This window comes from Peromyscus maniculatus, chromosome 9 (assembly GCF_049852395.1).
Source record: "Peromyscus maniculatus bairdii isolate BWxNUB_F1_BW_parent chromosome 9, HU_Pman_BW_mat_3.1, whole genome shotgun sequence".
Lineage (NCBI taxonomy): Eukaryota > Metazoa > Chordata > Mammalia > Rodentia > Cricetidae > Peromyscus > Peromyscus maniculatus.
In genome coordinates, this window is record NC_134860.1 from 5032956 (window position 1) to 5054467 (window position 21512).

The 21512-nt window shown below is 40.1% G+C and overlaps 1 protein-coding gene and 1 long non-coding RNA gene across 51 annotated transcripts in view; one reads left to right on the top strand and one right to left on the bottom strand.

The window, feature by feature from the left end:
* Positions 1-4368, bottom strand: part of LOC121832227 (uncharacterized) — a 35146-nt gene extending 30778 nt beyond the window's left edge. The window contains exons 1-2 of the long non-coding RNA XR_013042155.1: positions 4103-4368; positions 3474-3711 (exon numbers count right to left, since the gene is read on the bottom strand). This is a non-coding gene — a long non-coding RNA (uncharacterized LOC121832227). The remainder of the gene's footprint in view (positions 1-3473; positions 3712-4102) is intronic.
* Pbrm1 (polybromo 1) overlaps positions 1-20228 on the top strand; it is a 104792-nt gene extending 84564 nt beyond the window's left edge. For 35 of the 50 annotated variants that reach the window (XM_076544178.1, XM_076544185.1, XM_076544191.1 and 32 more), the window contains 8 exons: positions 3664-3847; positions 4437-4647; positions 5467-5683; positions 8818-8982; positions 12253-12408; positions 15643-15713; positions 15814-16030; positions 17363-20228. In XM_076544178.1, coding sequence (XP_076400293.1) covers positions 3664-3847; positions 4437-4647; positions 5467-5683; positions 8818-8982; positions 12253-12408; positions 15643-15713; positions 15814-16030; positions 17363-17535 — 1394 coding nt within the window. In that variant the 3' untranslated portion in view covers positions 17536-20228. The remainder of the gene's footprint in view (positions 1-3663; positions 3848-4436; positions 4648-5466; positions 5684-8817; positions 8983-12252; positions 12409-15642; positions 15714-15813; positions 16031-17362) is intronic. The other 15 variants (XM_076544170.1, XM_076544171.1, XM_076544174.1 and 12 more) reach the window with 6 other exon arrangements.
* Positions 20229-21512: the final 1284 nt, after the last annotated feature.

A 21512-nucleotide genomic window follows, 5' to 3' on the forward strand; every position in this document is an offset into this window, starting at 1 on the left:
GGTGCCCTTCTCTATCCAAGTACTCAGGATGCTGACACAGAAAAAGATCTTTAGTTCCAGGCCAGGCTGGGTAACATTTAGACCTATCTCAAAAACAAACCAAAGGCTAGCAAGATGGCTCAGTGAGTAAAAGTGTTTACCGTGCAAGCCAGATGACCACAGTTCAGTTCCCAGAACCCACAGTGGAAAGAGAAAGATCCAGTTCTCAAAAGATATCCTCTGACTTCCACATGCTGTCATCATGGCACATGTGTACCTGCACTCATACACATAGTAACACTCATGCATCACATAATAACAGTTATTTTAGAGTAAACAGAACACTAAAGCTCCAGGTATTGTTACTAGTTGACAAGAACATCAGCAGCATAGGAAACTATTCACCCACTTTGTGCTGATGTATGAATTAACACAACCTATATGGAAAGTGATTTGAAATATCTATGAAAATGAAGTTTATGTTTCAGATGTATTCACTTACATGCAAATTAATTTACTTCAGCATTTTTCAACTAGAGTAGGGAGAGCAGGGACTCAGAAACAATCTAACCCTTTATCAGTAGGGTGCTGAGCAGATAGAAACAGTGATCCCCAGAAAATACTGTTTGTAACAAAGATTGGTTAAACAGTATAAGTGAGGACCTACCATTTGTGTGTGTGTGTGTGTGTGTGTGTGTGTGTGTGTGTGTGTGTGTGTGTGTGTTAAAATATAAATAACATAGTTAACCATTTTTAAGATACCATGGCATTAAGTACAATATTATGCAAATATATGTTTTTTGTAACTTTTTTAATTAATCACTTTTTTCAGTAAATTTGAAAATAAAATCATCATGCCGTTGAGTTAAGATAGCCACTCAAACAGGTGCCTAGACTTGGTACATTTCAGTGAACTCTGCAGCGAGAATGGTCATTCTGAAGCCATGGAGCTTTATTTAGGGCTTTACACTTTCACTGTAGGGTCTCTCTCTTTAGCTCTGGAACTCAATGTGTTGACCAGGCTGGCCATGGATTCACAGAGATCCGCCTGCCTCTGTTTCCCAAATGTTGAGGTAAAAGACATGCCCAGCTTGTCAATTACATTCTAATATACTTCACCACAAATAAATAAAAGTGGAAACTAAAAAAATGGCATTTTTATCCTCTTGCATAAGTCATGTTTCATGTTGCTAGTATGCATGCAAAGTAATACAGCCATTGTGAACATCAGTTTGGAAGTCCCCAAAATAAGTTTTAAAATGCACACTGCTATACCCAGGGAGCTCCAAATCCTGCCATAGAGATAGCTGCACATCCATGTTTATTACTTATTACTTATTACCTTACTTATGATAGCAAGGAAATGGAGCCGTCAGCTGATGATTAGATAATGAAAATGTGGTATATATGTAAAATTAAGTAGTTTTCAGCTTAAAGAAAAACAAAATCATTTTTTGTGGAAAGATGTGTGAATTTAAGAAAATATAGTAGGGCTCTCTGCTCTCACCGCTGTGTCAGACAGACAAGGGACCAAGCTCCAGAGCTTGAAATAAAGGCTCTTTGCTTTAAAAAAAAAAAAAAAAGAAAATATAGTATTGTTAGATTATCCAAACTCAGAAACATTGCATGTTCTCCCTCTTGTGTGGATCCTAGTATATATGTAAACAGCTGTAAGTGTGGATAAAGTATAAAATTTAAAAAGAAGACCAAGAAATATTAGGTGATGAGCAAGCAAGGGCAGGATGTAGGTAAAATTACACATGTAATTTATTTATATTTTTGTCATCCCAAGTAGAAACTACTATTAAATAGTAACTTAATTTCCTCCTCCCTCCTTCCTGCCTAGGGATCTATTCCACTCCATCATGTGAATTGTGTATATTCTGTGTATTATACATAAATGAGACAGTGGATATTTTTTCATAGTATATTTCATGTAACAATGTTTTCAAGATTCATCCATGTTGCATGCATCAGAATTTTATTTCCTTATGAGTAATATTCTATAACAAGTATACATAATGCTTTGGTATCTTTATCTGTTGGCCAGCTGTGGGTTTTCTACCTTGTAGCTACTATCAATAATGTTGCTGTGATCATTGCTATCCAGTTGTTTGATCCTTCAGTTCTTTGGGCTAGATACCCAAAAGCAGCATTGCTGGTTCATGCAGTAATTATGCTTAATTTTTAAAAAATAGTTTCATTTATTCTTTGACAGTTTCCTGTATGTATTCAATCTTGGTCATATCCACCCAAATCCTCCTCCAATTCCCCTTGTTTAATTTGAAGAATTGTCAAACTGCTTTCCATAGCAGTTGCCTCGGTTTAGTCTCCCCAGTTTCTCTGTTTTTGCCTACACTTGTTATTTGCCATTGTTCCTTTTTCCTTTCTCTTAGAAGTCATCTTAATGGATGTGAAGTGGTACCTCATTGTGGTTTTGATTTGCATCTCTCTAACAATTAGTGATGCCAGCCATCATTTTCCTGTACTTATTACAATTTTAAATCTTTGGGAGAAATGTCCATTAATAATCTGTCTCCCATTTTTAATAGAATCTTATAATTGTTAAGTTATGGACTTTTTAAAAATATTCTGGATAGTAGGTGCTTAACTAGATGCATAATTTAAAAATTGTTTTCTCTATTGGTTGTCTTCACTTTTTCAGTAGGGTCCTTTGGAATTCAAAAGTTTTTTTTTTGTTGTTGTTGTTTTTTTTTTTTTTTGGTTTTTCGAGACAGGGTTTCTCTGCGTAGCTTTGCGCCTTTCCTGGAGCTCACTTGGTAGCCCAGGCTGGCCTCGAACTCACAGAGATCCGCCTGGCTCTGCCTCCCGAGTGCTGGGATTAAAGGCGTGCGCCACCACCGCCCGGCTCAAAAGTTTTTAATCTTGATGAAGTCTGTGTTTTTAAATAATTTTATTATTTATGTATGCATATGTATGTATGTCTGTATGTCCCCAAAGAGGTCAAAAAGGTGATGGCTCCCCAAAGTGGGAGTTCCAGACAGTAGTGCACTGTCTGATGTTGGTGCTGGGAATTGAACTCAGATCTGCTACAAGAACGACAGATGCTTTTCTCCACTGAGCCATTCATTTTTCCAGCCCTGAAGACTAACTGTATATCCCTCTGTGGTGTATGTGTCCCTCTACTGTCTGTTCTCATAAGCCAGTGCTTAATCAGAGATGGCAGAGATCACACCTCAGGTTTTCCTTGGAGCTTTATTTTGTAACTCTTCCATGTAGGCATCTTCCATGTAGGCATTTAATCCATTCTGAGTTGATTTTATGTGTAGAATGTGGTGGGGATCTACTGATTTTGCATGTAGAAATTTAGTTGTCTAATTGTACAGGTTTATTTCTAGGCTTTCAGTTTTATTATGTTCTTCTGTATATATCTTTATGCCAATATATATCCTATTATTTATTTAACTGTGAATCAAAACATAAAAATATAAAGTTCGGGAATGGAGAGAGAGTTCTACTGGTAAAGTACCTACCTTTCTTTATGTATGAAGACCTGAGATTAGTCTCCAAAACCACGTTTTAAAAAGCCAGGTTTGGTGGTGCACACTTGTAGTCCAGCACTGGAGGACAAAGACAGGCCCCAGGGCTCACTACTCGGCAAGTTCCAGGTTCTCAATTATGACCGAGTTTATTCCTTTAATTTATTCTGATTTACTCTTCCAGGAAAATGTGCTGTGCTGTCATTCAAGGACTTCCTCTCCTGCAGGCCAACTGAAATACCAGAAAATGACATTCTGCTTTGTGAGAGCCGCTATAATGAGAGTGACAAGCAGATGAAGAAATTCAAGGGGTTGAAGAGGTTTTCACTCTCTGCTAAAGTTGTAGATGATGAAATTTACTACTTCAGGTAAAGCTTATAAAACAAAGGAAGAAAGGGTACTTGGGCTAACTTATCAAAATAGTGTAGCCCATTGTTTTGAGTTCTTTATTAGGTCTTGGACTAGCATTACATAACTCCAAATGAAAATATTAATTTGGTGAGATGTGGTAATTACCATACTTGGGAGGCTGAGGCAGGAGGATTGTATAAGTTTGAGTCAGCTGGAGCTACAAAGTGAGACTATGTTGCAGAGAGAGAAAGAAAATATTCAATTAATAGTGCCTTATCTTAAACACCAGCAATTGTAGAATGGAGCAGAAACACTTGGCTTCTGGTTGGCAGCCTCTCTGGGGGGATTACTCAGTTCCACATTATGACAACTCCTTTTAAACATAGAGTGCATTCGACCTGAGCAGTGCTCTCTGAGTATTCTTCAGAATTACTTTTAAGTAGAAGTGACGTCACAAATACCCATTGAAGCTACTTAGAGTGGTTGTGGAAGGTTGCAAAATATCCTTTGTAGATATTCAGATCTGCTCTCTGACAACCTAGAAGTGGTTAGCAACTTTTAAATTAATTAATTAATTAATTTTCTGTACTTTTCTTTTTTTTCCAGAAAACCAATCATTCCTCAGAAGGAACCTTCACCTTTGTTGGAAAAGAAAATACAGTTACTAGAAGCTAAGTTTGCCGAGTTAGAAGGTGGAGATGATGATATTGAAGAGATGGGAGAGGAGGATAGTGAGGTCATTGAACCTCCATCTCTACCTCAGCTTCAGACTCCCCTGGCCAGTGAGCTGGACCTCATGCCCTACACACCCCCACAGGTAGGTGACGTGCCCCGTTACTTGCCTTGTTCTCAGTGCTGATCTGCAGCAGGCTCAGACCAAAGTAGGAGACATCCAAGCCCTGTGTTGTCAGCCTTTGTTTTGTTTGAGATGATGTCAGTAGCATAGGCTGGCCTCAGACTTACTGGTGTGTTCAAGGTGGGCCTGAACTCTGTTTCTCTTGCCTCCATTTCCCAAGCACTGGAGTATAGGTGTGCACTACCACATTTTTCATATGTGAGCTTTTGCCTAGAAATCTGCACAAAGGAATAGTAGTATTTTGTTTTGCTTCTCAGAGCCTTTGTTTATTTACTAATTTATTTTTAATTGACAAAAAGCACATTTATCATTAAGCCAATAATAATTTCTCTTTTAAATTTCATAGAGGTGGCTTAATAGCAGTTATTGAAGGCTTCTTGCCTTGTACTGAAGAAAAGCAATAAGAAATGGTGTCATGCTCTTAACTCCCTTAGTTTTCAGTGGCCATACCTGTGATCTTTCTGTCTTCTAAATAATGGGGTTATCGATGTATTTTTCATTTCTCCTTCTTTTGGTTGAGGTGATCCCTATTGTATTTATTTTCCTCATTCAGAATTTTCTCAAGATTTAATTGTGAGGTCACCATTGTAGATTGCAGTCATGGAATTCAGTGAAATTTCCATTTATTTTGTACAAGGCAAGGAAGAAGTATATTTTTACCAAGAAAATGTTAGCTACATACTGAGTATGTCTATAAAACATTCATTATTGAACCATGTGTGTCTGGCTTCCAGAAACAATGTAAATAATCTAGTGCAATTTTCTGATACCCTATATAAGTCTTCTGTCTTCCAGTCTACCCCAAAGTCTGCCAAGGGCAGTGCAAAGAAGGAGGGTTCTAAGCGGAAAATCAACATGAGTGGCTACATTCTGTTCAGCAGTGAGATGAGAGCCGTGATTAAAGCCCAGCACCCAGACTACTCTTTCGGGGAGCTCAGCAGACTGGTGGGGACAGAGTGGAGAAATCTTGAGACAGCCAAGAAAGCAGAATATGAAGGTAAATAGAGACCAGGCACAACTGTCCCCACCTTCTAAGCAAGGGGTGTTCTCCAGGAATGCACGTGCAGAGACAGGTGTTACTCTCTTGTTTAGTACACACACGTGAATTGGGTGTTCTGGACTGTTTCAGCCGTCAGTAGCACACTGACAGGTGCCAGGACATGGAGTGTTGCCTCTGACTTGGCCTCAGATCCTGGTGGTGGTGCCTCTCCCCACAAATTTCTCAAACAAAAAAGTTATGCTATTAAAAATTGCATGATTTTATTTCATTTACCCTAGTAGGCACACACATTGAGCAGGGGAGTGATTGCTCAATAATGTTAACTTTAATTCACCTGCAAGTGGCCTTTGAAAATAGGTGATTTTCTGTTATGTCTCTCAAGAAGCCAAAGCTCTAAGTTAAACTCTAGGCTCAGGTTGGTATGCCTGGTGCTGTGTCTGTGTTCATACCTAATCGTAAGACACGTGGATTGACAAAGCTCACCTGCCTTCACTTCCCCTACTCGGTGATTAGATCACTTTGAGCCATGAGCTAATATTACTCAAAGATTGGGTGGTTCATAGCCATAAAGGATAAATTCTTAAGAGATTTTTGGTGGTTTGGATCTTTTGTTGTTCTAGTTAATATTGGGTATGGATTGAATATATGAGAGTAAGCATTACATTAGGCAGGACTTTTATAAATATTGTATGTTAGATAATTTTCCAATATAGAGTCTTCCTTTCTACAGTGGTCAGTATGCTTCTTGACCGAGTCCACATCCATTCTTCTTCAGCAAGCATACATGATGAAGGCTGCTCCTTTTATTGAAGGTTATGAAATCTCCAAAGTAACTCTTTTGTAAAAAAAAAAGTTATACTCCTTTCATTTGTTACTATTTATTCTTAGAAAATTATCTGACAAGCTTCCTTAAGGATCTTCTGCTGAAGACTAATTCTGCAAGATGCTCAGCTAAGAAATATTTTGTGGCAAAACATGTTTCAGAAGGATTCCAAACTCTGGACATAGTTCTAAGTTAAAGTCTCTAAGATCTCCTTTTTTTAATTATCTGTAATTTACTGAAATTTGACCAGGTATTTATCTGGTATCTATTAATACCCTGGAAAGTTAATTTGTACAACATTCTTTGAGTAACTCTAGTCAATCCCATAAGAACCTATAACTCTGGGACACTTAGATATTTCAGGGCTTACTGCAAGTTAGGACCAAATATACCACTTAGTTAGAGGACTGTTGTCTAAGAAAGTAGGCTACTATAGTGTAAAGCCTGTGTCAAGGCAAACAAAGCTAGTATTGTGTGGGTGGTTATTTGGGGTATGACTAGGACAAAGGATCTAGAGATGATGTGAAGGCAGGAAAATTGGAGCATTGCTGAGGAAAGAAGAAACGATGGGTGAGAAATTCTCTCATGCAGTGGGGTGTCTGGAATTAGGAAGGACCTAGTGAGAGGGGAGTTTATGATTCAGTAGCCTGAAATTCAGACTTTGAACTTTGGGTGCTTCTGCCCACCGAATTCCAAATGCAAAGTTGGGGGTTTGGCTGGCGTAATTTTAGTAGTTCTGACTTCCCGAGCAGCCCAGGCCAGCTTCTCTCAGCAAGAGTTAATATTGGATCCACACACCTGAGCTCGTCTGGTTTTCCAGCTTCGGTTTTTCTTTTTCCCTCCCAGTTTATTGTTTCATTTGTTTAATGAAAAAACCAAGACTTAATATTGGGTATCTAGATCACTAATAGTTTTTTTAACTACTGCCTTGGAAAAATAGGTTGTTAGAATGGGTTTGGTCCTCACACAATTGTACTCAGTTTACAGAAGATATTAGAAGGGGATAGTGCCAGTGAATTGTCTACAAGCAACTCTATCACACCTTGGGGAACCTTTGACTTGCACATTTTTCACATTCTTCCCATAAAGGAGTAGAGCTGTTACTTCTTAAGTCTCTCTAAAGTCATGTGACTTCAAGCTGTTTTCCCCAGAAAGCTGTAGTCTTTCGAATTCCTTGTTGGACAGTTCACTGTAGAAGTTGAATTTCAGTATCACACCAAGCGTCGGGGCCATAAGTTGCTGTTTCTCCTGTATTCTTGGACAAGGCACTATTTGTTTGACTTGTCCATCTGAAGAGTGGGAAGGACTTCCTACTTAGAATGGCAAAGCTGAATGAATCCTGTATGATGGGAACTTTGGGAGTATGCCCTCAAGAAGGTCTGGCCTGCTTGGAGCGTGACTGTTGAGGGTGCTAGCTCTAGAGATGCAGAGCAGCTCGAGGAAGCAAGGGGTCCACCGACTGATAGCCCAGAGGTTCCAAAAGTATGTGCTCCTCTTGTATATCAGGTGCACTAAGAGTAGATGCTGGAATTCTTGCTGATTTGGGATAACTTATGGTCAGCTTTGAACTTAGCTTCAGGGAACCTGGTTCTTTCAGAATATTGTTCATTGCTACATACATGTATGTATTAGTTCTCCGTTTCTGATGACTGTAGTCTAGCTAATCATGTATTTCCCTCCTTGGAGTTTGTTAATCATGACTTCTTTCTTTGCTTCATTAGAATGTAGAAACTGGCTGTTTACGTTTCCTAAAATCTTAAGCTAGAGGCAGTAAGCTACTTTTCCCTTACAGAGTTAATTTTCTTCAGCTGCTAAACTTGTGATATTAATGATGAGTCCTCAAATTTTAGTAAAATTGGATACAAGGAATCAGGAAATTAGAGTAAGTACAATTGTGCCAAAAAATTATAATGGGCCATGGAATTGCTTCATGTTGAAATTATAATCTGTTATGCTATTAATACTAGAATAATGGTAGCGCTTCTCATCTTCAGAGTGCCTCGTGAGATTAACCACGGTGGTTACGCTGGTGATGTGTTTCGATAAAACCTGTGCTTTCTGAATGTGTGTTGCAGTCTTAACATTCTTGAAATCTTTGCAGACCAGTTCTCAAGATGGGATAGGAAAGCTGAATTCTAGGTTATCAAGTGAAATCGGCCCGACTCCTGTGTTGAGACTAGTCATCTACCGTTCCTTCCATTGAGACAGAACTGTTGCCTGTGTTTTTACTAGTCCTGTTGAATGCAATGGATGGTATTTTGAATTCCTGGGTTAAAAACAGAATTGAAAATCTGAAATGCCTTTACAGAGCGGGCAGCTAAAGTTGCTGAGCAGCAGGAGAGAGAGCGAGCAGCACAGCAACAGCAGCCGAGTGCTTCTCCCCGAGCAGGCACCCCTGTGGGGGCTCTCATGGGGGTGGTGCCACCACCAACACCAATGGGGATGCTCAATCAGCAGTTGACACCTGTTGCAGGTAAAAACAGGAGCTAAGACCATTTTTTTCCACTTTAAGAAATTCCTTCATTTTTTTTTTCTCCAAAAGGAGTAGGCCACAGTCTATAGCCTTTTCTCATGACAGATTCAAAGTTTGAAGTCATCCATGTTGTCCTGTATTGCTTTTCCCATACAGGCAATGTCTCTTCTCTATCCCAAAAGTGGGCCATGGGTCCAGCCCTGGCAGTTAGTAGGTAGCAGCTCTTCCCTTGCTGTAGGCATGGTCTGGCAGTGTTCTTACCCCAGGCTGCTCTTGACAGAGCACTACAGCAGGAAATGTAAATAGACCCTGAGTTCTGTTGGGAAGAACTCCAAGGAAAACATAAAAGCAGTCTTTAGGTGATGTTGATTTTCTTTCTCATGCCAGTTCAGTTTGCCTTATTCTGCTGCAGCCATCCTTAAAAGACTGACCACTTAAAAGGATTTTTGACAATGAATTATTAAATCCTTTCTTGGTCACCAACGTGCATGACTGCTAAGTAGAGGGGGAAGTCCTCATTCAATTCATTGTGCCCACTCTGTAATGCTTTTCTATTTAATTACATTAAACTGCATTTTCTGTTAGTATCCCAGTCACATACTTAAATAAACAAATGAATAAGACGAAAGAAAGAAAGAAAGAAAAGGAAAGGAAAAAAAAGAAAAAGGAAAATGATGAATGTGGTTTGCTTGTGTGTGTTGTCTCTGGTTCTGGTAGCCATAGCAAACTTTGACTACTGTTGAATTGAAATCTTGTCTGACATGTCTCCACGAAAAGCCTGCAGATCACCTCTCAGGCTTCCTTTGTTACTTCTCCACGTCTGGTGAGCTCTGTACAAGCCACCTGTTTCCTCTTAAACAATAGTCTGACTTCTTTTGCACGGAGTCCAAGACAGTGTTGTTCAAGGCAGCTTTGTTGAGATACTGTTTTTGTTTTTGTTTTTTTTTTTGCTGTTTTTTTGTTCTTGCCGTTTTCGTTTTTTGCCTTTTTTGTTTTTGCTTTAGAGGAAGAGTGCATAGGGTAACTTTTCCATTGTGGCTCCTAACTTTTGTGATGGCAAGTTCTCAGATGCACTGTCGCTGAGCTCAGCAATTGCACTCACCAAAGCACATCTGAATCATGGCTGTCAGTGCTTTCAGCGTGACTGATGTCGATCTAACAAATCTCATAATCGCCTGCTCTATTCCATGGCCCATTTTGGTTAATGGGGTTCCAGAGGTTTTCAGAAATCAGGTCTTGATCATGGGGACTTTGAAAGTTAGGATTCCCTCATTGACCTCCTCTTTTGTTCTATTTGATGTATAATACTGTGGCACTATGTCCTTGACTACAAAATCCAGGAACATATTGACAAAATGAATACAAATAGCTGAAAAGAAACAAAACTTAGCAGCTGCAGCATTTTAGCTCCCTGTTGGGGAATAGCGTCACACAGCTCTGTGGTTGAGGAAGGTGGTCCCTCTAGAAGACCGCTGCTCTGTTACTAAAGGCGTACTGTCCAGGCTTCTGGGCCACAGGAGTGAAGGGCAGAATCTCTACAGTAAAGAGCTTTTGGTCCACAGTGAGAGCTTTGCAGCCAAGAGGGTGATTTTTCATGGAATATAGGTTGCTTAGGGCCTGAGCCTTAGCCTTCTTGTTGTCTGAGACCAGCTTTGCTTACAAGCATTGAAGCTCATTTGAACACATGTGACTGGGATAATAAATGCCAAAGTACAGTTTAATGAAGACAAGTGTCGTGTCTTTCAGTTCTTAATAACTTAATCTTCAACCACAGCCTATGACGGCTGCGTTCAGATGGGCTTTTGTAATTGAAAGCAAAGCCTCCTAACATTGTTCAATTTCTCACCTACTTATCCTTCAAAGCTGTACCTGGTGGCGTGTTGAAAGGGCAGTTTGGCAACATTGGACCTCATCATGTTTAAGATGATGGTATCTGCTCAAAGTCATTTTTAACCTTGAACTCTTAAAAACTGAAATGCATCCTATGACATGTATACAAATATTTCAAATTTGTTTTGTGTAATTGTAAGTTTCTCTAGCCAGTTTAGCTATGACTAAGGAGGCAAGGTGAGTCAGTTTCAGGGTTTTGGTATGCCATAGCTTTAAAAGACTAAACTTGTACAAATAATTGGTTTCTAATACCTCTTCATAGTAAAACTGAAATTCTCTTCAAAGAGGATTTTGGTGCTACGCCTTTGCCTTCCTATGTGAGAAACTGCCTAAAAGTGACTGTACTCCAGGGGGAGCTTTCTATTCATTCAGACTCTTACAATTCCAGGAGAGTCGTGTTTTGTTTTTATGTTTTTGATAGGTGAGTCCTTACCGAAATAACTTTATTCCCACACACACACTTTCCAAAAAATACGTGTTTGTTGTAACACTTCCCTAGCCAGCAGACGTTTTGTCATATGATGGTATGCTTGGAAAGGAAAGGAACAAAAGCCTCTGTTCGTAGGAACTCTTTACCTCAGTTAACACCCCTGTCAACTGAAGGTTTACACGAGGACACTGGTGAGCCTGCAGACAGTGACGCCAGCGGCCTCTTCTCCAGCTGTCCCCCCGCAGGCCTGCTGCATATCCGTTTCTGAGCGACCTGGACTTTAGCTGGCTTGAGAAGATTTAGATTTCTCCTTAACATATTCTGAAATCTAAAGATGAAATATTATTCATTGTGATGGATGTTGGAAGTTGTCTCCAGCTCAAACCTTAACATAATCCATTCTTAACAGCAGTGGTGGAGATAGAAGGGAGGAGTATATGAAGAAGTCTTGAGACTTTTTTGCTCCCAAGCTGGAGAACCATGCCTTGTGATCAGGACTCTGCACCTCATTTCCCTCCCTTCTGATTTCCCTTCATGTGCACCCACGATAGGGATGTGAGTGCGGGCAGAGTGGAGTGATGGGGTATGTACTGATCACGTGGAGTTGCAGGTGGCAGAACAGTCACTGTGTGAACAGCTTGCAATAGTTCTGACCTTGGAAAAGCTGTTACTAGAACTCCTCTTTATTATTAAATGAAAACATATGTTTAGCTTATTGAGAATAATTGTAAACAATAATTTACTAAGTACTAATTCATCCAAAAATGTTGGGTTTCATATTTGTAACTTTATTTTGTTCATTACTGCAACAAAATAATTGCACTAATTGCTGTTATATCATGCAGTACTAAGGGTGCTTTATTCATTGGTAGTGCATGGAGGGGGTTGTTATTACTTAGCTCATGTTGCATGTTAATGATGCATGTCTGAAATTTGTTGTGTCCTTCAAGGCATGATGGGTGGCTATCCGCCAGGCCTTCCACCTTTGCAGGGCCCAGTTGATGGCCTTGTTAGCATGGGCAGCATGCAGCCACTTCACCCTGGGGGGCCTCCACCTCACCATCTTCCGCCAGGTGTGCCTGGCCTCCCAGGCATCCCACCACCCGGTAAGAACTTCATCCTCATTCACTCATTAATCTCATTTTTTTATTCTTTTTCCTCCCTCAGCCAGTTCTTCCAGGAGGCACCGGCTGCCCATGGTGGCCAGGCTTCCCTCACTAAGAATCCCAGAGCTGTCAGCAGTAGGGCCCATCCTACATGCTGAACAGGTGACCTCCTGTACTACCTGTGCCCTTGTGCATCTGCTACCTGGCAGCAGCACAGGATGCACTGCAGAGGCTAGACCCATAGACCAAGGAGCAGGAGGCGTGATTCATTATCAGACAGGATATGTTTGAAAAGCCTTGAGGGCCACAGCCTCTTATCAGTAAATTGCCAGTTCAGAGTCATATATAAAAGTACTTTTTACTCCGAGTACATTTCTTCACCTGGTGAAATTCTTACCTCCCAGGGTCTTCATTATAGAGTCCCTGCACCATCTCTTCCTCAACAGCCCTTTAAAGGTGATCATAGAATGGCATATGTGAAACTCTTCAGAAATCCTTTACTTTGTAACAAAATGTAGGAAGGAAAGGAGGTTGTGTTGATTTAGTCTTGAGTCTCTTAACAAACATGAATAACACTTTATATAACACCCTGTTAGCTATGGACATACTTGCTTGTCAACAGAACCCAAAAGTTGTTTTATGTAGAAATATATAGATGCAACTCAGGAACCACATTGTTTCACTTTATAATCAAAGTTGAAAGATTGGAAAACCATGAGTTTCCATAATAATTTCCATCATATGCAAAAGAACTTGCTTTTGGCTATAATCTAGTTAGGGGAAATGTGATTTTTAAATGACTTGGAGCAGCAATTGATCCATTACTGAAATGTCATCTTAGAGAGCTAAAGCCCAGGTGAAATGTGGATGGAACCTGTCAGGTTTACTTGCATTTTGCTTGGACCCACTGCCCATAAGGTTCTACATGGTTTCAAATAATATTTCAGAGGGTAGACCCAGCAGTGTGTAGGGGAAAAATGCTGACTTCACCATACTTCTTCTTTCTCTCTCTCTCTCTCTCTCTCTCTCTCTCTCTCTCTCTCTCTCTCTCTCTCTCTCTCTCTCTCTCTCTCTCTCATAGGATCTGGCTATGTAGCCAAGGTCAGCCTGGAACTCAAGATTCTTCTGCCTCACCATCCCAAGTGTAGGATGACATGCATGTATTCCACTCCTACAGCTTAGCCACATTCTCTGTGTTCCTTAGAGAATGAGCTTTTTTTTTTTTTTTTTAATGTTCTCAAGGGAAGAAATGTTTGTGGCATTTGTACTCCATTCTGGATGTGGTGATTCATGTGAGATGCTGTGTCACCAGGAGTCAAACAGAAAATAATTTTTCTTATATGGCAAATGAATGTGGTCCTAAATCTGCTCTTATACTCTGGCACAAGGTTTCTCTGAGTCAGTCAGTAAAACCTTGTTGGAGTTGACGCCTTCTAAATGTATATAGCACTTGATAGAAGTCCTATGTAAGGCAAGTACACACCCCAATATAGCAGCTGTGTTTTGTGATCCTCGATTCTTTTGTCTACAGAATCTAAACTGCATTGAAAGAAAGCACAGCACACTTGATAATTGTCAGGGAGACAGAACTCTGTGTACGCCCATGCACAGCTGATCTGGCTTTGAGCTTCACGAGGCCTAGCTGTTTTGTCTTGGCTCACGTTCGCAATGGCTACCCCAGGCATGGTACTTGTTAATAGGAAGTGGAGGGGCTTGCTAATTTGTTTGTGCTGCCCTGCAAATCTGTGATACAGCCAGTTTTGGGAGCCTCCAAGTCTGTAGAGTCTAACATGGAAGAGTGACCTGAGGGGAGCCGGGACCACAGCTTTACTAATGTGTTGCTGAAGCAGCAGCTTATCTGCCATTATTTCTTTGTGCAGTTCATAAATCACCATAAGGGGGTTGGGGATTTAGCGCAGTGGTAGAGTGCTTGCCTAGCAAGCACAAGGCCCTGGGTTCGATCCTCAGCTCCAAATAAATAAATCACCATAAGGACACATGTCATAAATAAGGACACATCTGTCACAGTGATTGGGTTATACTTGCAAGGACTTGGTGTATTCCTCCTTTTTAAACAGAAACTTGTTTTACAATTTCTTTCCTCTCTCTAACAAATAAAATGTCTTGTACTTCTAGAAGTGACACTTAAGAACTCTGAACCTTCAAATGACCAATTTTCTGCCTGTCAAAACACTAGCTTTGGGAGAGAGAGATATACAGTTTCTATATAACCCAGGCTGGCCTCAGATTCACAGCAATCTTCCTGTTTCAGCTTCCCAAGTGCTGGGATTACAGGTGTGAGCTCACATACACAGCAGAACATCAACATTTTAATCAGAGGGACAGAAGACTAGGAAGCCAGTCCTCCTGGTTCCTGTCCATATCACTAGCAGGACTTAGGCTTTAAGGAACAGCTTTAAATGGTTTGGTTGTGGTTTGTTAGTTTTGATAAACTGGGTTCCTGGGCTATTTTTGTTTTGTTAGTAGCAAACAGATAGCCCTGAGATAAAAATTGCCTTAAAAACTAAATTTAGGACAGTTCATTGTTATCAACAAGGGCCTGTGAGACGACAGTTGCTCATGAACATTACTAAAGGACGTTTGCCCAGTGATTACCAGAGAGAATAGGGCCATGAAGTCTCTATTCCTCTGTCATTTGGAATCCGAAGTGATGGCAACAAGGCTACACTGCTTCCACACCATCCTCTGAGATGCCTTCTGTCTGCCAGCATTAGTGCCTGAGGTAGAGCCAGCTGGGTGGCCTGCAAAGGAACAGTAAGGTAGTGCCTCCAGCCTCCACAAAGCTCAGGTAAACTGCTCTTCCTTAGCTCTTGTTTCCTGCCCCAGTACCGTGGTTACTGCTGAGCCTGATCCCACAGGCGCCAATTGCATGAGACTATATGGTCAGAAAAGCACCTTGAAACAGAATGTGTTCTGACTGTAGCTCACCCAGGGTATCCCTAGAATCTTATGCAGGGTTCAAAACATTCTAAGCCTGGAGTAATTAATGTACCTCTGACAAAATATATTATTACTGTGCTTTAAGTATCCAGAAACAAAAGAATATAAATTTCCTAATTAGATTGTTTGGGGGTACTCACAGTTCCTATCCACACTCAAGGGCAAAAGTACATGCGTAGGCTGGCATTATAAACGGTATCAGCTCTTGTCAGACAGTTTTTCAGTCAGTGAAACCCAGAGCCTCTAACTGTGCCATTGCATTCTGAATTCTAGGCGTGATGAACCAAGGCGTGGCCCCCATGGTAGGGACTCCGGCACCCGGGGGAGGTCCTTACGGACAACAGGTGAGCCTCTGTTTGATTTTCCTTAGACTCAAAATTGCAGTCATTGCCTTCTCAGAACATGTGCAGATCATCTTTGTGCCTTAATCCTGTGCTCTTTCAGGTAGGAGTTTTGGGGCCTCCTGGGCAGCAGGCACCACCTCCATATCCTGGTCCTCATCCAACTGGCCCCCCTGTCATACAGCAGCCAACAACACCCATGTTTGTGGCTCCCCCACCAAAGACCCAAAGGCTTCTCCACTCAGAGGCCTACCTGAAATATATTGAAGGACTCAGTGCTGACTCCAACAGCATTAGCAAGTGGGACCAAACTCTGGCAGGTAAGGAGAGCCTTGGTGAAAAATATATTTCCTCCCAGTCCTAGAATTACTGCTGACTCTTATACAACATCCATGTCAAATTTTAAAAAGAAAAAAACTGAGAAGCATATTTCTTTAGTCTACCAAGCTATTCATTTAGTTCAACAATGTATTTGCAATATATAGTGAAATAGTGTTACCTAGTTACTGGAAAGGAATTTGGAAGCTTCTGCTTGTTCATTTTAAAAATTAAATTTGTGTGTGTGTGTGCATGTGCTTTGGTTGCATGGAGGCCAGAAGACAACTTTCAGGAGTCAGTTCTTAGCCTATTGAAACAGGGTCTCTCTTGTTTATGTTGTTGCACTATTGACGCTAGGCTGAGTGCCCCTTGAACTTCTGAGCATTTTTCGTCTGACTCCCATCTTTCCTTAGAATTACCAGGATACCTGAAACCCAGCACATCTGCCTCTTTGTGTGAGATGAGGGATGGACTCCTGGTTATAGTCAGACTTGTGTAACTAGCACCTCTATGCACCAAGCCATCTCCCTGATCCTGGTTGGACTTTTGGTTTTTGTTGTGGTTTGGTTTAGTGTTTGAGACAGAACCTGGCTCTGAAATGTATCTCAGGCTTTCCTTGAATTGGTATTCCTCCTTCTGCCTCCTAAGAGCTGGGATTACAGGTGCATGCCACTATACTCTTACTCATTTCTTTCCAAATTTTATTTTATGGATGTTTGTCTGCATATTTATATATGCACCACATGCATGCCTGGTGTCTGCAGAGGTCAGAAGAAATTTTCAGATCCCCTGGAACTGTAGTTATGGACAGTTGCAGGTTGCAGGTGGTCCTGTGGGTGCTGGGAACTGAACCCCAGCCCTCCTAGCCACTGAGCTAGCCCCTTATTCAGGTTTTTGTTTGTTTGTTTTTTGAGACAGGGTTTCTGTGTAATTCTGGCTGTCCTGGAACTCACTCTGTAGACCACAAAGATCCAACTGCCTCTGCCTCCTCCATGCTCAGATTAAAGTCGTGAACCACCACTGCTGGCTCCTTATTCATATCTGAACCCAGCTAGGAAATTTTACCTCTTTTAACACTATTAGGTATGTTTTCCTTATCTTTTATAACATTAAAATAATTGTTACTATTGGGGTATCTACAATAAAGTATCAATCAGTGCCTAATAAAAGAAGATATCAGTGCCTAATAAAAGAAATTTGCAATGACTTATAATCTTTAGCACATATTCACAGTTTTAGTATGTATTGTTTCAGTAAATACATCAACCCTTAAAACTGGGGGGCATTTTATCTTAAAATTCTAATGTCTCTCTGTTTATACTTCACATTTTCAGCTCGAAGACGGGATGTCCATTTGTCGAAAGAACAGGAAAGCCGCCTACCTTCTCACTGGCTCAAAAGTAAAGGGGCACACACCACCATGGCAGATGCCCTCTGGCGCCTTCGGGATTTAATGCTTCGAGACACTCTCAACATTCGACAAGCATACAACCTAGAAAATGTTTAATCACATCACTGTGTTTCTTCTATAGAAGCAAAGAGTTGTGGAACGGTAGCCATTTTAGTTACTGGGGGTGGGAGGGAGGAAAAAAGGATGGTAATTTTTATTGCATTTTACTGTACATCACAAGGCCATTTTTATATAAGGACACTTTTAATAAGCTATTTCAATTTGGTTTTGTTATATTAAGTTGACTATCAAATACACAAAGATTTTTTTTGCATATGTTTCCTTTGTTTAAAGCCAGTTTCATAATTGGTTATATACATAGTCATAGTTTTATCTTTACTTGTTAATGGACTTAAATCATCAAAGGGTTTGGCTTGGCTTGGGGTTTTGGTTTTCTTTTTTATAAATATATATATTATATACACACATACATATAAGAAAAAAGCAATGAAAAAACAGTTTACAAATTAGTTTAAATTGACAATGAAATGGGAAGTTGGTCCTAGTTTACATCTTAGAGGAGTGTATATGTATGTTTCACATGTCTAAATATCTGCAAGTTCTCTTACAGCTAAAGTGACGTGCTTTGAAAGGTTGTTTAGACTGTAGATGTGTGACAGACCCAACACTAGAGAAATCTAAATTCAGTGCTGTGCATCCACCCAACAACTAGTATAACTGAAGGAAAAAGTACCTTTGTGCCGAGTTAGACATCTGTATTGTCAGTGACTTTTGCAGAACATGTGCTCAGATCTGAGTTATATTTAGTTTTGGAAGGTAAGTTTAAGAGTACTTTTGATCTGTTTGTGATTCAGTTTATACCTTCATGTTATATGATTTGAAACTTTACATCTGTTACCTTGAAAAGCATTGAAGAAAGTACTGAAGTATGCATGGAGGTGGTTTATTTTAAGTATAATACCTAACCTAGGGAAGTGTGTAACTGGACACAAGCTGTGTCTTGCACATAACTAGCTGTGCAAGGGTAGACTGACTGCCTACATATGCAGATAGATGTTCTGGGTTCTTCATTTCCTTGCTATCAGTTGGGGTATTTTGTTTGTTTGTTTATTTGTTTCAAGGTTGGAATTCTCAACCAGAAATAATACTTTCTAAAATGTTTTTAAATCCAGCTTGTGCTTTGAATTATAGGAAAAGGAAGTTATACTTTTAAGAAAATGTTCACAGAAAAAGACTATTACAGATCCCAAACACTTGGACGTGGTGACCTTGTCTTTCTTTCTTTCCTTTTTTTTTTTTTTTTTTTTTGAGACATGGTCCTACTATGTGCTTTGGCAGGACTGGAACTCTGTGTAGACCAGGCTAGCCCCAAACTCACAACTGCCTGCCTCTTCCTCCCAAGTGCTGGGATTAAAGGCAAGTGCTGTAATACTCCACAGCCACAGCCATGTCTTTCTAACACGGCCCTAGAATAACAATTTGAGGCAGTGTAGGATGTTCAGGTGGCAGCATTCACATGGTGGTGTGTTTTTTAAACCTGCTTTATTCTAGTAGGATGGTTGTGTGGTGCTGATGCTGCCACTGTTGACTGACTGAGAATGGCTGTCAAGACAGTCTTTCCCTTTAAAATATAATGAATCAGTACTCGTGTTGAATTGCCATGCTTAATAAATCATGAGAGTATATAATGGAAAGAAGTCCCTGGTATCTACTTTAAATACAGGAACCCTTGTAACTTAATGCCAATAGTCAACCACTGGATCTCAATTTTCATCAAGTATTTTAAAGAATTTTAATTTTTAAAAAATGTACTGTAGATTATGCCAGTACCTTATTGCTAAACTGAATTAAATAAATCTTTGATTCCTGGTTATTTGGACCATTGACTCATCATGGACTATGTAATGTAATCAGATTATTTTCTTTTAAGGTATCCTTGAATTACACCAAAGAACCAGAAACTTAATTTTTGTTAAATTATTTATTTATTTCATGCATTCATTTTATTTCCCTTTTTAAAGGCTTAGATGAGGCTCCCTGAGGAGCCTCTAAAACCCCTTCACTATCAGCCACCAGGGCACTAGGAGCCAGAGCACTCCTCCTCCCGGCTCCTGCATTGGTGATTGGTGCTGCAGGAACCAAGAGCCAGTCCAGGTTCCCTTAGGCAATACAAATCCAGCACAGGGTGTCACTAAGGCAGGCCCTGATCAAGTTTAAAAAACAATTAGTTAATTAATTAATTAAAACCATTTAAGATACTATTTATTTTAGAATCATGCTTTTGGAGAATACCAGTTATTACTTAGGATATAAGATTTGAGATCAGCCATCTTCAAAAAAAGAACAAGCCCTGACTTAAGGCAGTACAGGTAAACAATACACTTTCTCATGACTTAAGAACTTTAGTAATGTGACTTAAGAAATATAATGACCTAATTGTTTTCAGAACGTAAGTTCCTATGAAGAATTTTGTTTATATTGAGTTGGGGGACCTATAGGTTTAAAATATCAGCCAACTGATTTAAAAGACCTTGGTTTTACTAAATCTGCCTTCCCCTTCTGAACTGGGGTGGGGGTGAGGGCCACTTGTGTAAAATCCCCAAATTGATGTTATAACTTTGAGCTTGAACGTTCATTTCCAAGACATGATTCAAAACTGGTTTATTCTATTTTCTGTACTATATCATTATCTGAAGTTTAAGTGGTAACTGGTTCTATACCGTGTATGTATCATATGTTTGTTCATCAAAGCTTTTTAATTCAAATAAAAACGAGAGTTTGCAAAGTGATTTGGAATAGCCAGGTTTGGTGGTTCTGTTAAAGCTGTGTCAAATGTTTTGAGCAGAATGAAGAAAACCCAAACAAGTCCTGATTGATGCTCAGGAGGATAGAGCTGCCAGTTCAAGGAAGAAAGCTCCTCTGGTCAGGGTGGGATGCAAATGTGCAGACCCCAGCTGCAGCCTGACATACCTCACATCCTCAGGCTGGCAGTCAAAGAATTCCTACCATGTCCTCAGGATTGCAGCATGGACACAAACAAAACACAAGTTTCAAAAATGAAGAGCAAGTTATTGAGGGTCGGCAGTAAGGGGAGTACATCCTCTATGAAAGCAGAATAACTCATTTTAAATAGCTTACCTGGGACCATAAAACAGGTGGTCCGGGCGAATCTTTAACATGTCTACAAGTTCTTAAGATGTCTTATACTCTTGGTTTTTCGAGACAGGGTTTCTCTGTGTAGTTTTGGTGCCTGTCCTGGATCTCACTCTGTAGACCAGGATAGTCTCGAACTCAGATCCGCCTACCTCCACTGCCCGAGTGCTGGGATTAAAGGTGTGAGCCACTGCTGCCCGGCTAAGATGTGTTATACTTTTAGTAGAAAATGTTAAAATTAGCCGTTTTCTCCTAATACCACTTTGGAAAGCCCTGTGGTTCTGTCCTGAAACTAGGGAGGGATACAGTCACCTTTGCCCATGAGCATAGTTTGAAGACTCACTGATATCTAACATTCTACTCAAGCCCCACACAAACATATGCTGCTAAGTGTCTTTGTTCCTTTTTAATTTGAGAGTATGCTGGGTCAGCTGACTGAAAGTTCAGCACTGAATAAATTAACAGACTTCTTTCCCCTATCTGGGATATTATGTATTCATGTCTTGGTGGTTGTTCATAGACGTGGCAAGACATTTTGTTATTCCTTTACATAGAGAACAATTGCTTTGGAAAACTCCATGGTCCAATAATACACTTTTCTTGAGAGGAAACTCTTTGTGAAAAAAACAAAACAAAACAAAAAAAAGAGACTAATGTGGTTAAGGTAAAACATCAGGGATTTAGATAAGTCTTACAATACAGAACTGCAAGACATAAAAATAACCTTCCTTGTTACTTACTGTATGCCTAATATAGTCACTTTCCCCATTAATTCATATGAAAAAGTGAAGCTCCAGTTGCCTTGGTTTTCCCGTTTCACAGTGGAGGTTTACAATAAACGCTAAGTTTTTATCTGTCTGGCCTAGTAGCTCACACCTTTAATCTAGCTACTTAGGGGCTGAGGCGGGAAGGTTAAGGTT